The sequence below is a fragment of the Gorilla gorilla genome, chromosome 22, assembly GCF_029281585.2.
Source record: "Gorilla gorilla gorilla isolate KB3781 chromosome 22, NHGRI_mGorGor1-v2.1_pri, whole genome shotgun sequence".
Taxonomy (NCBI): Eukaryota; Metazoa; Chordata; class Mammalia; order Primates; family Hominidae; genus Gorilla; species Gorilla gorilla.
The window spans coordinates 40457538-40470227 of NC_073246.2; the positions used below are offsets into that span (position 1 = coordinate 40457538).

A 12690-nucleotide genomic window follows, 5' to 3' on the forward strand; every position below is an offset into this window, starting at 1 on the left:
TTATATGAGAACACTTGTGGTATATGCTCAAGTCTGTTGTGAACCTAAAACTGCTCTAAAAAATAAAGTCTGTAGGTATCTATAAAAGCGCAGACACATGGTCCGTGAGAGCACGTCCTCTCTGCTATAAATTGGTTGTATGGTTACAATCATACCTAGAAAGGAGAGAAAATAAAGAGTAAGTGAATACCGACATGTTCAATTCTGCCCCAGAATACAACAAAGTCCCTGGATCACTCTTGTTTCATTGTTGCCATTGCTTATTCAATTCAGTCAACTCGTATATGTGAAGCATGTGCTACATACATAATGTATAATGCAGGATACAAAAATGATTATGTGATCACTTCAAGTAATTTATAATCTAGCAAACATATAAAACAGGCACACAGATAATCCTTATATAGTAAATGCCTCCTTTTTCCCCAACATGGCAAGGAGACAAATAGCAAGGATCTGAGGATAGAGAGGCAAAATTCAGAAGGCCAGAAAGGCATGGAGCCAGAAATCCAATTCAGTCGCGAGTAAGGTATTGGGAAAGAGTGGTGTACAACGTGACAGGGACACCTGTTGCTCCCAATTGTAATCTTTTCTGATTGGTTTATGCCCCTTTCCAATTACTGTGTCCATGCTAATTATCAACTATTTTTATTATCAACCCTGCAGAGGGGACTAAGAGAAAAAAAAAACTGCTGCAAAGTGATGCTGTGTTCATTTTGCACAGAACACAGAAATCCTAATGAAGGAAACTGAATTGGATGCTACAAGCCTTATCTCCTGTGAATGCTGAATGACTTTGTCGGTGGTTTTTACGATAAGATGTATTTTCTTTTATATCTATTAAACAAGCTACACAGACTACTGGTAAACACACAGAAGTAAAAAGAAGAATAAAATAGATAAAATTTTCTAAGTTAAAAGCTAAGGGAAAAATAAAAAGAATTATCAATCGATGTGATCAAAGAAAAATGTTTATCTCATGGGGTGTTGGAAAAGGAACATCATAAAAATTAATAGGTAGAATAATCATCAAAAACAATCTGCACAACAAATATGACATAGCTGAGGGGAACTATCATTAAAATATAATGTATACAAATTGCTGAGAAACTCACTACACCTTCTAAATCATGTCAAAAGAGTTGTTTGCATATAAGCTGTCTGCACTTCTTCTCTCTCTCTCTTTTTTTTTGTTCAAATTCACTGCAAGGTGGCTTTTGTCCACTCCATGCAAATCACTTATATGAAGGTCACAATGATATCCAGGTGGCCAAAGCCTGTGGCTAATCCTCAGTCCTCATCTCACCAAGACAGCAGTTTCTTAGCCCTTCTCCTACCTCCACTGGCTTCTCTTCTCAGCTCCTCTGTAGTTCCCCCTCCTCTTTCCAACCTGTAGGCATTGGAGGGGCCCAAAGCTCAACCCTAAGGCTCTTCTGCATCTTGGTCCCTAGGTGATCTCACCTAGTCACCCAGCCTCAGATAGCCTTAGGCTTAGGAATCACAAATATATCTCTCACATGACCTCTAGACTCATATCAACCTCTCAACATCACAATTTGGATATCCAACAGGCATCTCCAACTCAACACAGCCAAACCCCACTTTTGATTTCCTGCTCATTGCAACTGTCCCCTCTTGCAGATGTCCCTTTTAGAGTAGGTGGCACCATCATATACCCAGTTACAAACAAAATCTTTGAAGTCATCCTTGACTCTCCTGCACTGCATATCTAATCCATCAGCAAATGCTGTCTTTTCCACCTTCAAAGTAGATCCCCAATCTGATCATTTCTCACTACCTCCCCTTTCACTGCCTGGTGCCTGGCAATGGCCTCCTAATTGGTCTTCCCTGTTTCAACTCTTGGTCCCCCTCTAGTCTGTTCCCCACACAACAGCCAACATGGTTCTTTTAAAACTTCAACCAATGTAAATTATACTTCAAGAAAGCTTTAAAAAAAAATCAATCAGATCACATCTGCTATGAACCTTCCAATGGTTCTCCTCCCGCAGTGTGCCAAATAAAATGGAAATGCCCTTATCCTTGCTTAACGGAAGTCTACAACACAGCCTCACCAGCATGCCTCCGACTCACATCCTGCACCTTCAACCTCACTCCACACCAGCCCCCAGTCTCCTTGCCGTTACTTGAAAGTGTCAGGAGAGCTCCTGCCAAAGGGCCTTTGCACATGCTGTTCCCTCTCTCTGCAATACTCTTCCCCGTGTGATCATACGGCTCATGCTCCCACTCCCTTCGGGTCTCAGCTTGAATGTCACCTCCTCCCTATGACCTTCCCTAACCTTTCGTGTAAAATTCTACCTCTCCCTTCCTCAGTCTCTTGCTTCTCCTGCTTTGTTCTGGAGAATACCAACCAGCACCACCGGATTTTTAACTATTCCCTTGAGCACATTCTATCTCAGCCACGGGAATGGAAGCTTCATGCAGGCGGGGACATCATCTGTTCAGTTCATGCTGTAGCCCAGCAATTCTGAATGATTAGATTGAAATTGGATCCAAAAATATCACAAATGAGATAACGTAACTTGTTGATAAGTGTGTGAAGAGTATGAAGAGATGATCAAGCTCACAAGTTTCCAAATGCTAACATCTATAAAACTCCATTGTCACCCATCAAATCAGCAAAGATTAAAAACCACAATAGAATGTGATAAAATAGTGCTCTCAGATACTTCCTGGAGAAGTATAGATGGGCAGAATTGGGTGATCTGGTATCAATGATCACTCTTTCATACCAATACACCATGGGATTTTGCGATCAGAAGGTAAAGAAGACACAAGGAAAAGAAGGTGAAGACTAAACCAGCAAAAACCCATAATAAGTAGGACTTCTTCCTATTCATTAGTAAGAAAGAGTTGGGTGTCCCCATGGGAAAATGCTAATTTAGTGTCCTGAACCACTGTACCCTCCAATTCCTGCTTCCCCCACAACAGTGGCCCCACACTGAGTCCTACAACGAGGATAATGATCCTCAACCCCCAATTGCACAGACAGGGCTAAGTCGGAGACAGTGATGTCAACCTTGCTGATGTCTCTAAAACACTCAACTACTGGGGGCTAACCCTAAGAAAAATTATTGACTCTGATTCCTAAGTTAATTTCCTACAAGGTGGAAGAAGCAACAAGTGTCACTTCTCTTCTGGGCTCTATGACACCAAATAGTGGAGCCGAAGAGACTTGCTGATGTTTTGAAACCCAAGGCCAAATAATGCTCTCTAAACCCTTAGAGGTGTGACTAGGATATTCACAGCAGCCACGCAAAAGACAGCAGCCTTCAATGAAGAAACAAACAAACAAATAACATGGTTCCTTTTATAAATATTTATCGATTATCTAAGGCTAGGTTAATTGTTGATAACTATCAATTATCTGAGCAAGATACGCAGAAGCACTTCAGGTGCTTGAACTGCGGCATCCTGGGCTCCAACGCAAACTTACTGGAGAAGAAGCTTTAGATTAGATACCAGGAATCTGCATTTTAACCAACTCCTCAGGGAAACTGCCCCAGAGGGGGTCTAGGCTAACCATGCGCAACTTCCACCCATTCTCCTGGGAAGTGATTATGAATCTCCTCCAAACCCCTCTTACACTTCCTGATTAAGTTGGTGCCCCCACTGAATGTCAGCCTCACTGAATCTTAACGAGGAATCGCCAGACTAGGGGGGGATTGTGCAGCATGTCTGGGGAACACTTCACTACTTCACTAAACCCTGCTGCACACATGCTGAACACCGCTCCAAAGGCTACAGGAACTGAGCACCGCATTGGAATCTGGCCCTGGAGGGTGCCCAGCATGGCGACCCTGAGGGGTGCAGGAACCCAGTGAGAAGGAGAAACAGAAGGTACAGTCCAGCTCGAGACCACGCACATAAAGAAATCTGTAGGCAGGGTCTCTATTATTGTGCCATATTAAATATCTTGATATTTTAAAGCAATATTATTTTTCTGATTATAAAAGTACTCATTGTAGAAATTTTAATCGTGCCATCATCCTGCAGAAAAATGAAAGTACAAAAAACGAAAAAGCAGCTATACATGGCCACAAAGTCACAGGGCTCATCGGGATGTGCTAACCAGACTGGAAACTGATCAAAGCTGATTTATTGAGAAAAAATAGGCAGCATATCAAAGACTTACATCAGCTTCATAGTAGACAGACTTTGGGGGCAGGGGAACTCTGTCTCTTTTGAGTGTATTCTCAAAAGGATAAACTTTCACCTTCCTGTGAAGCACAGTTAGTATAAATCAGATTTGCAAACTGTGAGAAATGCTTACAACTCAATGAGTCTTTTGTCAGCCAGGTGGGGGCTCCATCGTGAAATCCACCCTTCGCCATAGCGATGGGATAAATCATCACCAGCCCCGAGACATCGCCTAATCCCTTCCTCGCAAGGCAGATTCGGGCACTTTCTGCATCTGCTTCGTGTTATTGAAAAGAGCTCAGCTCATCTGCTGTGCTCTCAGGCTTCACAGTGACCTCGCACAGAACGCTGCTACTTCTGAAACTGTTTTAGACTCTTCCGTCTATGAAACAGACACAGAGCTTAAGTTTAGCATCTTTTATGGTCAGAAATATTTAGCATTACTTCCAGAGCGGCAGCCGTGGAACAATGTGGGAAAGAAGTGCTTCAGTTCACTTCTTGGGAAGTACTGACCCTGGGTCAATTTAATTTTTTCCGTAAGATTTCCCCTTCTTACTTTTCTCCTTCCACTGCTATATGTAACAGTATCTCCCCTTCCACTGCTATATGTAACAGTATCTCCCCTTCCACTGCCATATGTAACAGTATCTCCCCTTCCACTGCTATATGTAACAGTATCTCCCCTTCCACTGCTATATGTAACAGTATCTCCCCTTCCACTGCTATATGCACCAGTATGCTAGTATACAACATTATAGATTAATAATATGCTATATTGTTTAAAAATATTAATGTTATGTAATTAACGTGGTGTGCATATTATTATATTGACAATATGTAATGTGATGTGATAATAAGTCTCACTGAGTGCCAGGCACCGCTTTGAATGCTCTAAACTCATTAGCTAATTTATTCCTCGTGATTCTATGGGGTAGATGCACTATTTCATTCCCATTTTACAGCTGAGGAAACTGAGGCAGCTAGTAACAGGTAGAGCCAAGCTTCACACTGAGATCATCTGGCCCCAGCACACTCATAAAAATGAGCAAAATTATAAAAGCTAAAGGGAAAAGGAAGCCAAGGGGTGAAAATCCTAATTACAAACAAATCCTGGGTAAGCTGGGTTTTTAGTCCTTCCCCACATGTGAACAGCAACTAGAAACCTGAACAGTGACTTTGTTTCCCCTGTCATCCATTGTTGGTGCCTGATCCTCACACAAAATCTTACGGAGCAGTATCTAGTGATTAGCTTAGCTGAATTGAGCCTGGACACCCTTCATGAGCTGGAGGACAGAGGACGTGTCGATGGAGGGTCCAACTTCAGGCATCTGTACTCGCCTGCTACAGGTGAGTGGACCTATGAACCCCCAGCCTCATCAAGCACCCTCAAAGGTCACCTGCCTGCTTCACCTGGAAGAGACAGCAAGGTGTGATCCCAGGAAGATCCTCTGCCAGGAGGTTTACAGGCAGAAGCAGCGGCTGCTGAACATAGATGCTGTCAGCAGGACACAGGGGTGATGGGTGAGCCAGTGGAGCAGGTGAAGGTGCAGACTACAGGCAGCCCCCCTGAGATCCTGCCCAGACCCCAGCAGCAGCTCCCCTGTCCCTCTTTAGCAGCTTCGCAGTGCCCGAAGTGTTTGAGAACAGGTGACCCATGCCCTGAGTGGCAGATGCTGTGTCTTTTAGATCCCTTCTCTCCCTCCTCCCCCACCCCCAGTGGGGTACATGGAAGGTTTGCTAAATGTTTGTTGAATGAATAAACGAGCCCAAGTCAGAAAGAGTCTCCAAATCATTCCTCATCGCAAAAGGGTGTGGTGGAAAAACTCACAAAGCCAAGGCAGGAGGACACACTCAACTTGGAAACAGCCCGTGCCCAGCTTTGGAACAGGCACAGCCTGAGCTTCAAGGAAGTCACTTGACCAGCAGTAGCTCCCACCTTTCCTTGCAGCTAGAACAGCATCAGACCAAGTGATCTCTAATGTGATGATTTGCTAAAGTACAACGAGTTTTACAACTAGAAAGTACCTTCCTCTCAAGACTGACTTCACTATGAACCATCTAATTTTTCCTCTCTCTTCTTTTGGTATTTTTGTTGCAAATAGTACACACAAAACAGGATATATAATCTATTTGTGCAATTTAAAGAATAAGAAGCAAACACCTTTGCATGTACTCCCTAGTCCACAACAGTCAGCCCCAGGACCTCAGAAGCCCCTTATGCCTTTCCCCTAAAACTCTCCCCTCCCTGACAAGGTAATTCCAATGCTGAGTTATGTGGTTTTTTTTCCTTATTTTTCTTTTCAACACATATTACGTTTCTCTGAATAATATCCTTTTTAATGTTGCCTCTTTTTAATCTTTATTTGTGGAATCATATTGTATGTAATCTGTGACTTTTTTCTACTCACATATGAGAACCATCCACATTGATACATGGCTACAGATAGACACGTGGAGTTTATTTTTCACTGCTGTATAGTACTCCATTGGTGGAGTACAATAGGTTTATTTATCCACTTTTCTGTAGATGGACACTTGGGTTGTTCTGTTTTTGCTTATACATACCTCCTGGTGCTCAGGTACAAGAGAATATAGATCCAGGGTGAGACTGCTGGATCACAGGCTAGGCACATCTTCAGCTTTACTAGGTAACACCAAGCCAATACAAAAGTGCTTGCACAAACTCATGCTCCTACCAGCATGGAGGACCCACTGTGCCACATAAAAGCATTACTGTTATTAACTTGTTTCATTTGCACATGATTATTTTTTCCCTTATCCCCAACCACTTCTCAAAGCAACTAGCCAGCATGTGCCACATAGGCAAGCACCCACTCCAACGTGATCTATATGTGTTAGGTATGTATGTACCCTGGAAAACCCTGTGATGTTGCTTGAGGAGTATATAACTTTTTTATGTATGTAAGTAGCATGTGCTACAAAGCGCGTTCTGTTTTCTATATTTTTCACTCCACTCAGTGTTTTGTAAAACATGCTCATGTTGCTCCATAGGTATCAGAGACAGGATGATGTTTTATCTTTAAGTTGGGTACGCTACCCTCATTTTATAGATCACAGTGAGAGCTCACAATTGTTTAGTACTCAGTGGGGTCTAAATGCACTAACTCGTTTAATCTCCCCCGAACCCTGCAAAACAGATGCTTCTGTTTCATATAAAATGAGACCAAGGCACAAAGAAACTAAGGAACTTGTACAAAATCACCAAGTTAGTAAACATCAGAGCAGGATTTGAATTGAGCCAGAATGTGTTCTTATCCACGACATGAAACTGGATAAGAATGCAAAGCTCAGAGAATTTTCATGACTAGCATCTCTGGGATTCACAGCTGGCGACCACGGAGCAGAACTAACATACAGATGGTTCCCCTCTCAGTCCAGTCCTCATTCCATCGGCTCCAAAATGTGTATTATTCTATATGAGTAGCTGGTGAAAAACAAAGGCAATTAGTTAGTCCTCTTCAGCAAATGTTAGTAAATGAAAATATTACGGAGACAGAACTCTTTTTAGGAAATGCAATCACGTGAATTTAAAAATGCTTTATCAGAAATAGAATTAATGACAAAAATATTTATAGGATCCTAAGAAAATGGATTTGCTATTTTTTTTGTCTGCTGAGGATAATCATCTGGGTGCATCTTTGGTTGTGACAGCGCCACCCCTTCGGAGAGTTGTATCTTCATACACACCTAACATGCTAAGAGTAGATGTGCATGATATGGTACTTAGTATAATTTCTGTAATAAAAAAAGTACTTGGTCATGCCTGTAATCCCAGCATTTTGGGAGGCTGAGGTGGGAGGATTGCTTGAGCCCCAGAGTTTGAGACCAGCCTGGGCAAGATAGTGAGACCTTGTCTCTACAAAAAAATTAAAAATTAGCTGGGGGTAGCAGTGCACACCTGTAGTCCCAGCTACTCAGGAGGTTGAGGCAGGAAGATCGCTTGAGCCTGGGAGGCAGAGGCTGCAGTGAGCCATAATCATACCACTGCACTCCAGCCTGGGCAACAGAGCAAGACTATGTCCTAAAAAAAATAAATAAAAAAAATAAATAATAAATAAAAATTTTTAAAAAAGGTATCTGGAACGGCCTGCAAAGAAAGGGAAATCAAATTATGCTTAATGACAGTCACTATTATCACCGACAGAGAAGCAGCTAAAATAAACAGCCTGCTCATTTTGTTTGTAAATGAATTGCCACAATTCTTGCACTATTTAAATCAAGAATATTTTATATTCCATAGTTTTCAACCACCCCTCCTTTTTTTGCTGTTTCCAGCTCCTTAAACATATAAAAGGGTAAAAGCCATTTGTTCTGGCAGAAAAGAGTCATCATAAATTTTGCAGAGTGAATTTCTCTAAGATGAAAGGAATGTTCCTCTCCTCCAGGACGGCCTACGGACAGGACTGTGATGACACAGAGTCTTCACGGGAATCACACCTGCAGTGTTAAGCCACTTCTGTGGAAAACTCAAGTCCTTCTCAGATAACAAAAACATTTTAGTAGCAATGAACCAAAAACAAAATCTTCCACTATATATGTTAATACATCAAGAGGAACCATTCATGTGCCATTTATAAGAACTTCCTTCCGGCCAGGTGCGGTGGCTCACGCCTGTAATCCCAGCACTTTGGGAGGCCAAGGCAGGTGGATCACGAGGTCAGGAGATTGAGACCATCCTGGCTAACACAGTGAAACCCTGTCTCTACTAAAAAAAAAAAAAATGAAAAAAATTAGCCAGGCATGGTGGCAGGTGCCTGTAGTCCCAGCTACTCAGGAGGCTGAGGCAGGAGAATGGCGTGAACCCAGAAGGCAGAGGTTGCAGCGAGCCAAGATCGCGCCACTGCACTCCAGCCTGGGCGACAAAGCGAGACTCCATCAAAAAAAAAAAAAAAAGAAAGAAGAACTTCCTTCCCAGAAATCATAGCAGCATTCCTCAGCCCAAAGCCAGAAGAAACTTCTCGCACATGAAATTTTACTTCAAAAACTCCCATATCAGGCATTTTAATGAATTATCCTCCCAACTTTGTTGTCAAGAACCCCAATTTCATATGCAAAAAAAAGAATTACAAAAATAATTATTCGAATTCTAATTGGTGGGATTTTGATAGGTTTATAAAGGAAATAAATATCTTTAACACAATTCTACCTCGCAGCCAACATCAGCTATTAGCAACCACACTTCTTATTGCCAGTTCATCTCTCCAAACACACAGAAGCCATGTGAGTTGAAATTTATTTTTTAAAAACTCTCAGAGTTATGATTTCTCAAAATTATATTTCATATATTGACATCAACCAATATGATGATGATATTATATATTGACATTAACCAATACGATCAACCAACATGATGATAATTGTAGGGAAAAGAAAGAGAGATCTGACTGTTACTGTGTCTATGTAGAAAGGAAAGACATAAGAGACTCCATTTTGAAAAAGACCTGTACTTTAAACAATTGCTTTGCTGAGATGTTGTTAATTTGTAGCTTTGCCCCAACCACTTTGCCCCAGCCACTTTGACCCAACCTGGAGCTCACAAAAACATGTGTTGTATAAAATCAATGCGTAAGGGATCTAGGGCTGTGCAGGACGTGCCTTGTTAACAACATGTTTACAAGCAGTATACTTGGTGAAAGTCATCGCCATTCTCTAGTCTCAATAAACCAGGGGCACAATGCACTGCGGAAAGCCGCAGGGACCTCTGCCCTTGAAAGCGGGGTATTGTCCAAGGTTTCTCCCCATGTGATAGTCTGAAATATGGCCTCGTGGGATGAGAAAGACCTGACTGTCCCCCAGCCCGACACCCGTAAAGGGTCTGTGCTGAGGTGGATTAGTAAAAGAGGAAAGCCTCTTGCAGTTGAGATAGAGGAAGGCCACTGTCTCCTGCCTGCCCCTGGGAACTGAATGTCTCAGTATAAAACCCGATTTTACATTTGTTCAATTCTGAGATGAGAGAAAAACCGCCCTATGGTGGGAGGTGAGACATGTTTACAGCAATGCTGCCTTGTTATTCTTTACTCCGCTGAGATGTTTGGGTGGAGAGAAACATACATCTGGCCTATGTGCACATCCAGGCATAGTACCTTCCCTTGAACTTAATTATGACACAGATTCTTTTGCTCACATGTTTTTTGCTGACCTTCTCCTTATTATCACCCTGCTCTCCTACTACATTCCTTTTTGCTAAAATAATGAAAATAATAATCAATAAAAACTGAGGGAACTCAGAGGCCAGTGCCGGTGCAGGTCCTTGGTATGCTGAGCGCCGGGCCCCTGAGTCCACTGTTGTTTCTCTATACTTTGTCTCTGTGTCTTATTTCTTTTCTCAGTCTCTCGTCCCACCTGACTAGAAATACCCACAGTTGTGGAGGGGAAGGTCACCCCTTCAGATAATAAGATAAATCAGAGCCGAAAACATAGTTCATTCCTGAAATCAAATACAGAACGTTTCTACCAACACGCATTTTCAAAGATGGTGTTTTCAGGTTTGTATGGGATTGTTTCACCTTTATGAATTAGCTTTTTAAAATCTGTAATACTTTCTTGCTGACTTCATCATTTCCTTCTGGTTGCCTGGAGGGGTGGTGTGGAATGCTAATAAAATGAATTTCAGTTGCCGTCCCTCACATTCTGAACTATAGAAGATATTTATTGTCTCAACTTCCCTACGAGCTTTTCTTTGCATCCTGCAGCTTCGTGGTCAGCAGACACTAAAAATTAAAGAAAGTCTTTCTCCCACTTTACGTGTGTAGCACAGACACACTGATCAAATATGTTCCCAGCACTTCCGAAGAAACCTTATCACATCCACAAGAGATTTCCTACTTGCACTTTTTTTGATAAACACAACCATCATAGCCCAACAAAACATCACACAGAAATCAAATTATAGTGTCCCCATAAGCATCTGCTCCTCTATGGCCTTGGGCAAAATTTAGAATCCTCGACATCCCTAGAGTTACCGCAATCTCTGAAAGTGAAGGAGCACCCACAAAGCTCAAGGAATGCATTGAAACTCTTATTACTTCCAATTCCATTTTCAAAGAAAGTAAATGTGTGTGCATGTGAGCTGCACATGGTCCAGAATGCCTCACCAAATGTATTGTTTTAAAATGTGTGTACATCCATGTGTAATTGTATGTGTGGGATTTTGAAAGGCTTTTTATATTTTATTCAAAAAGGTACATTTTTCAATATCACAAACTGTCCTTTCAATTATAAGCCCTTCCCATTTTCAATTAATGTTTTAGGCAAGGAATATACATTAGTAAAACCAACCACACCACTTAGGGAAAATGAATTAGTATGGGGAAAGTGAAGAACTGGCCATGCAGTCAATTACTTTGGCCAGCATAGATATAGTTGAACTAACCAGCACAGGTGTAGACAGCCTGTTTGGATAAGGTAGCTTAAGCCCCAATTTTTTCTGCAGTCTTTATTTTTGTCAAATATATGAAAACTACCATCTCATTTCCTCCCTGTAGCTATTACCCACATGTATGTGTAGTGTCAAAATAAATGGCCAGAGTCCTCTCAGGGACCTCCCTTGGCACAAGCCTCACTTCCTCACCCTCTCACCTCCAGAGCCTCACGAAGTGCAGGTCAGAAAGCAGCCAGGGCAGGTGTGAGGTGATGGAGCGCTGAGTGTCAGCGAGCCCAGATAAAACAATGTTCCAACATCGGAAATCCAATCATTCACCCACTTGTCTCCTCCCCGCTAACCCCAGGCAAGTATAAAGGAGATGGAATTATAACAGGAGTTAGAAGAATTTGGATGTGATTTCATATATTAACTCAGCAAAATTTTTTCTGAAAAGGTCCAGACAGTAAATATTTTCAGCTGGCAGGCCATATGGTCTTTGTCGAACCTACTCAACTGTGCCATTATGGAGTGAAGGCAGCCACAGATGATATAGAAATGAATGCATGGGGCTGTGTTCCAATAAAGCTTTCTTTATGGACACTGAAATGTAAATTTCATGCAATTTATATGTGTTACAAAATATGCTTCTTTTGATTTTTCAACCATTTAAAAAAGTAAAAACCATTTTCTTAGCTCCTGGGCTGTGTTGACTGACCCCTAATTAACTGATATGTGGGCTGCTATCCATGAAAATCTAGGCACAGAGGAAGGCAGAGCTGGCTTCCCAGCCAAGACGGGACTTACCTTGATATGAGCTGCTGGGTCCGGGACAGTCTGAATCATGTCCTTCAGTAAGCCAGCCCATCTACCAGCTGTTCAGAACCTGATGGCTAGAAGACAAAAGGAACAACATGCATAATAATAAACAACTGCATTTCTGTGTTTTATGTTCTAGCAGGACAGGACACAATTCACCAGTGGCAAAAGAACCATAGCTTTGCATTAAACATCTTTGCCTAAAGGCATCCTCTAGGTACGTGTGGTCCATGAGGTGACTAGATAACTCACTTCCCTTCCATTGGGAAAATCACTTACAATGAGCCCAAGAGAACCTTAGTCCGACAGGCCAGAAGAATCTAGCTCAAGCT

The 12690-nt window shown here is 42.0% G+C and overlaps 1 protein-coding gene across 3 annotated transcripts in view; it reads right to left on the reverse strand.

Moving 5' to 3' along the window:
- ERG (ETS transcription factor ERG) overlaps positions 1 to 12690 on the reverse strand; it is a 277876-nt gene that overhangs the window by 179899 nt on the left and 85287 nt on the right. For all 3 annotated transcript variants that reach the window (XM_004062800.5, XM_055373832.1, XM_004062799.4), the window contains exon 3: positions 12347 to 12432. In XM_004062800.5, the coding sequence (XP_004062848.1) occupies positions 12347 to 12385 (39 nt within the window). In that variant the 5' untranslated portion in view covers positions 12386 to 12432. The remainder of the gene's footprint in view (positions 1 to 12346; positions 12433 to 12690) is intronic.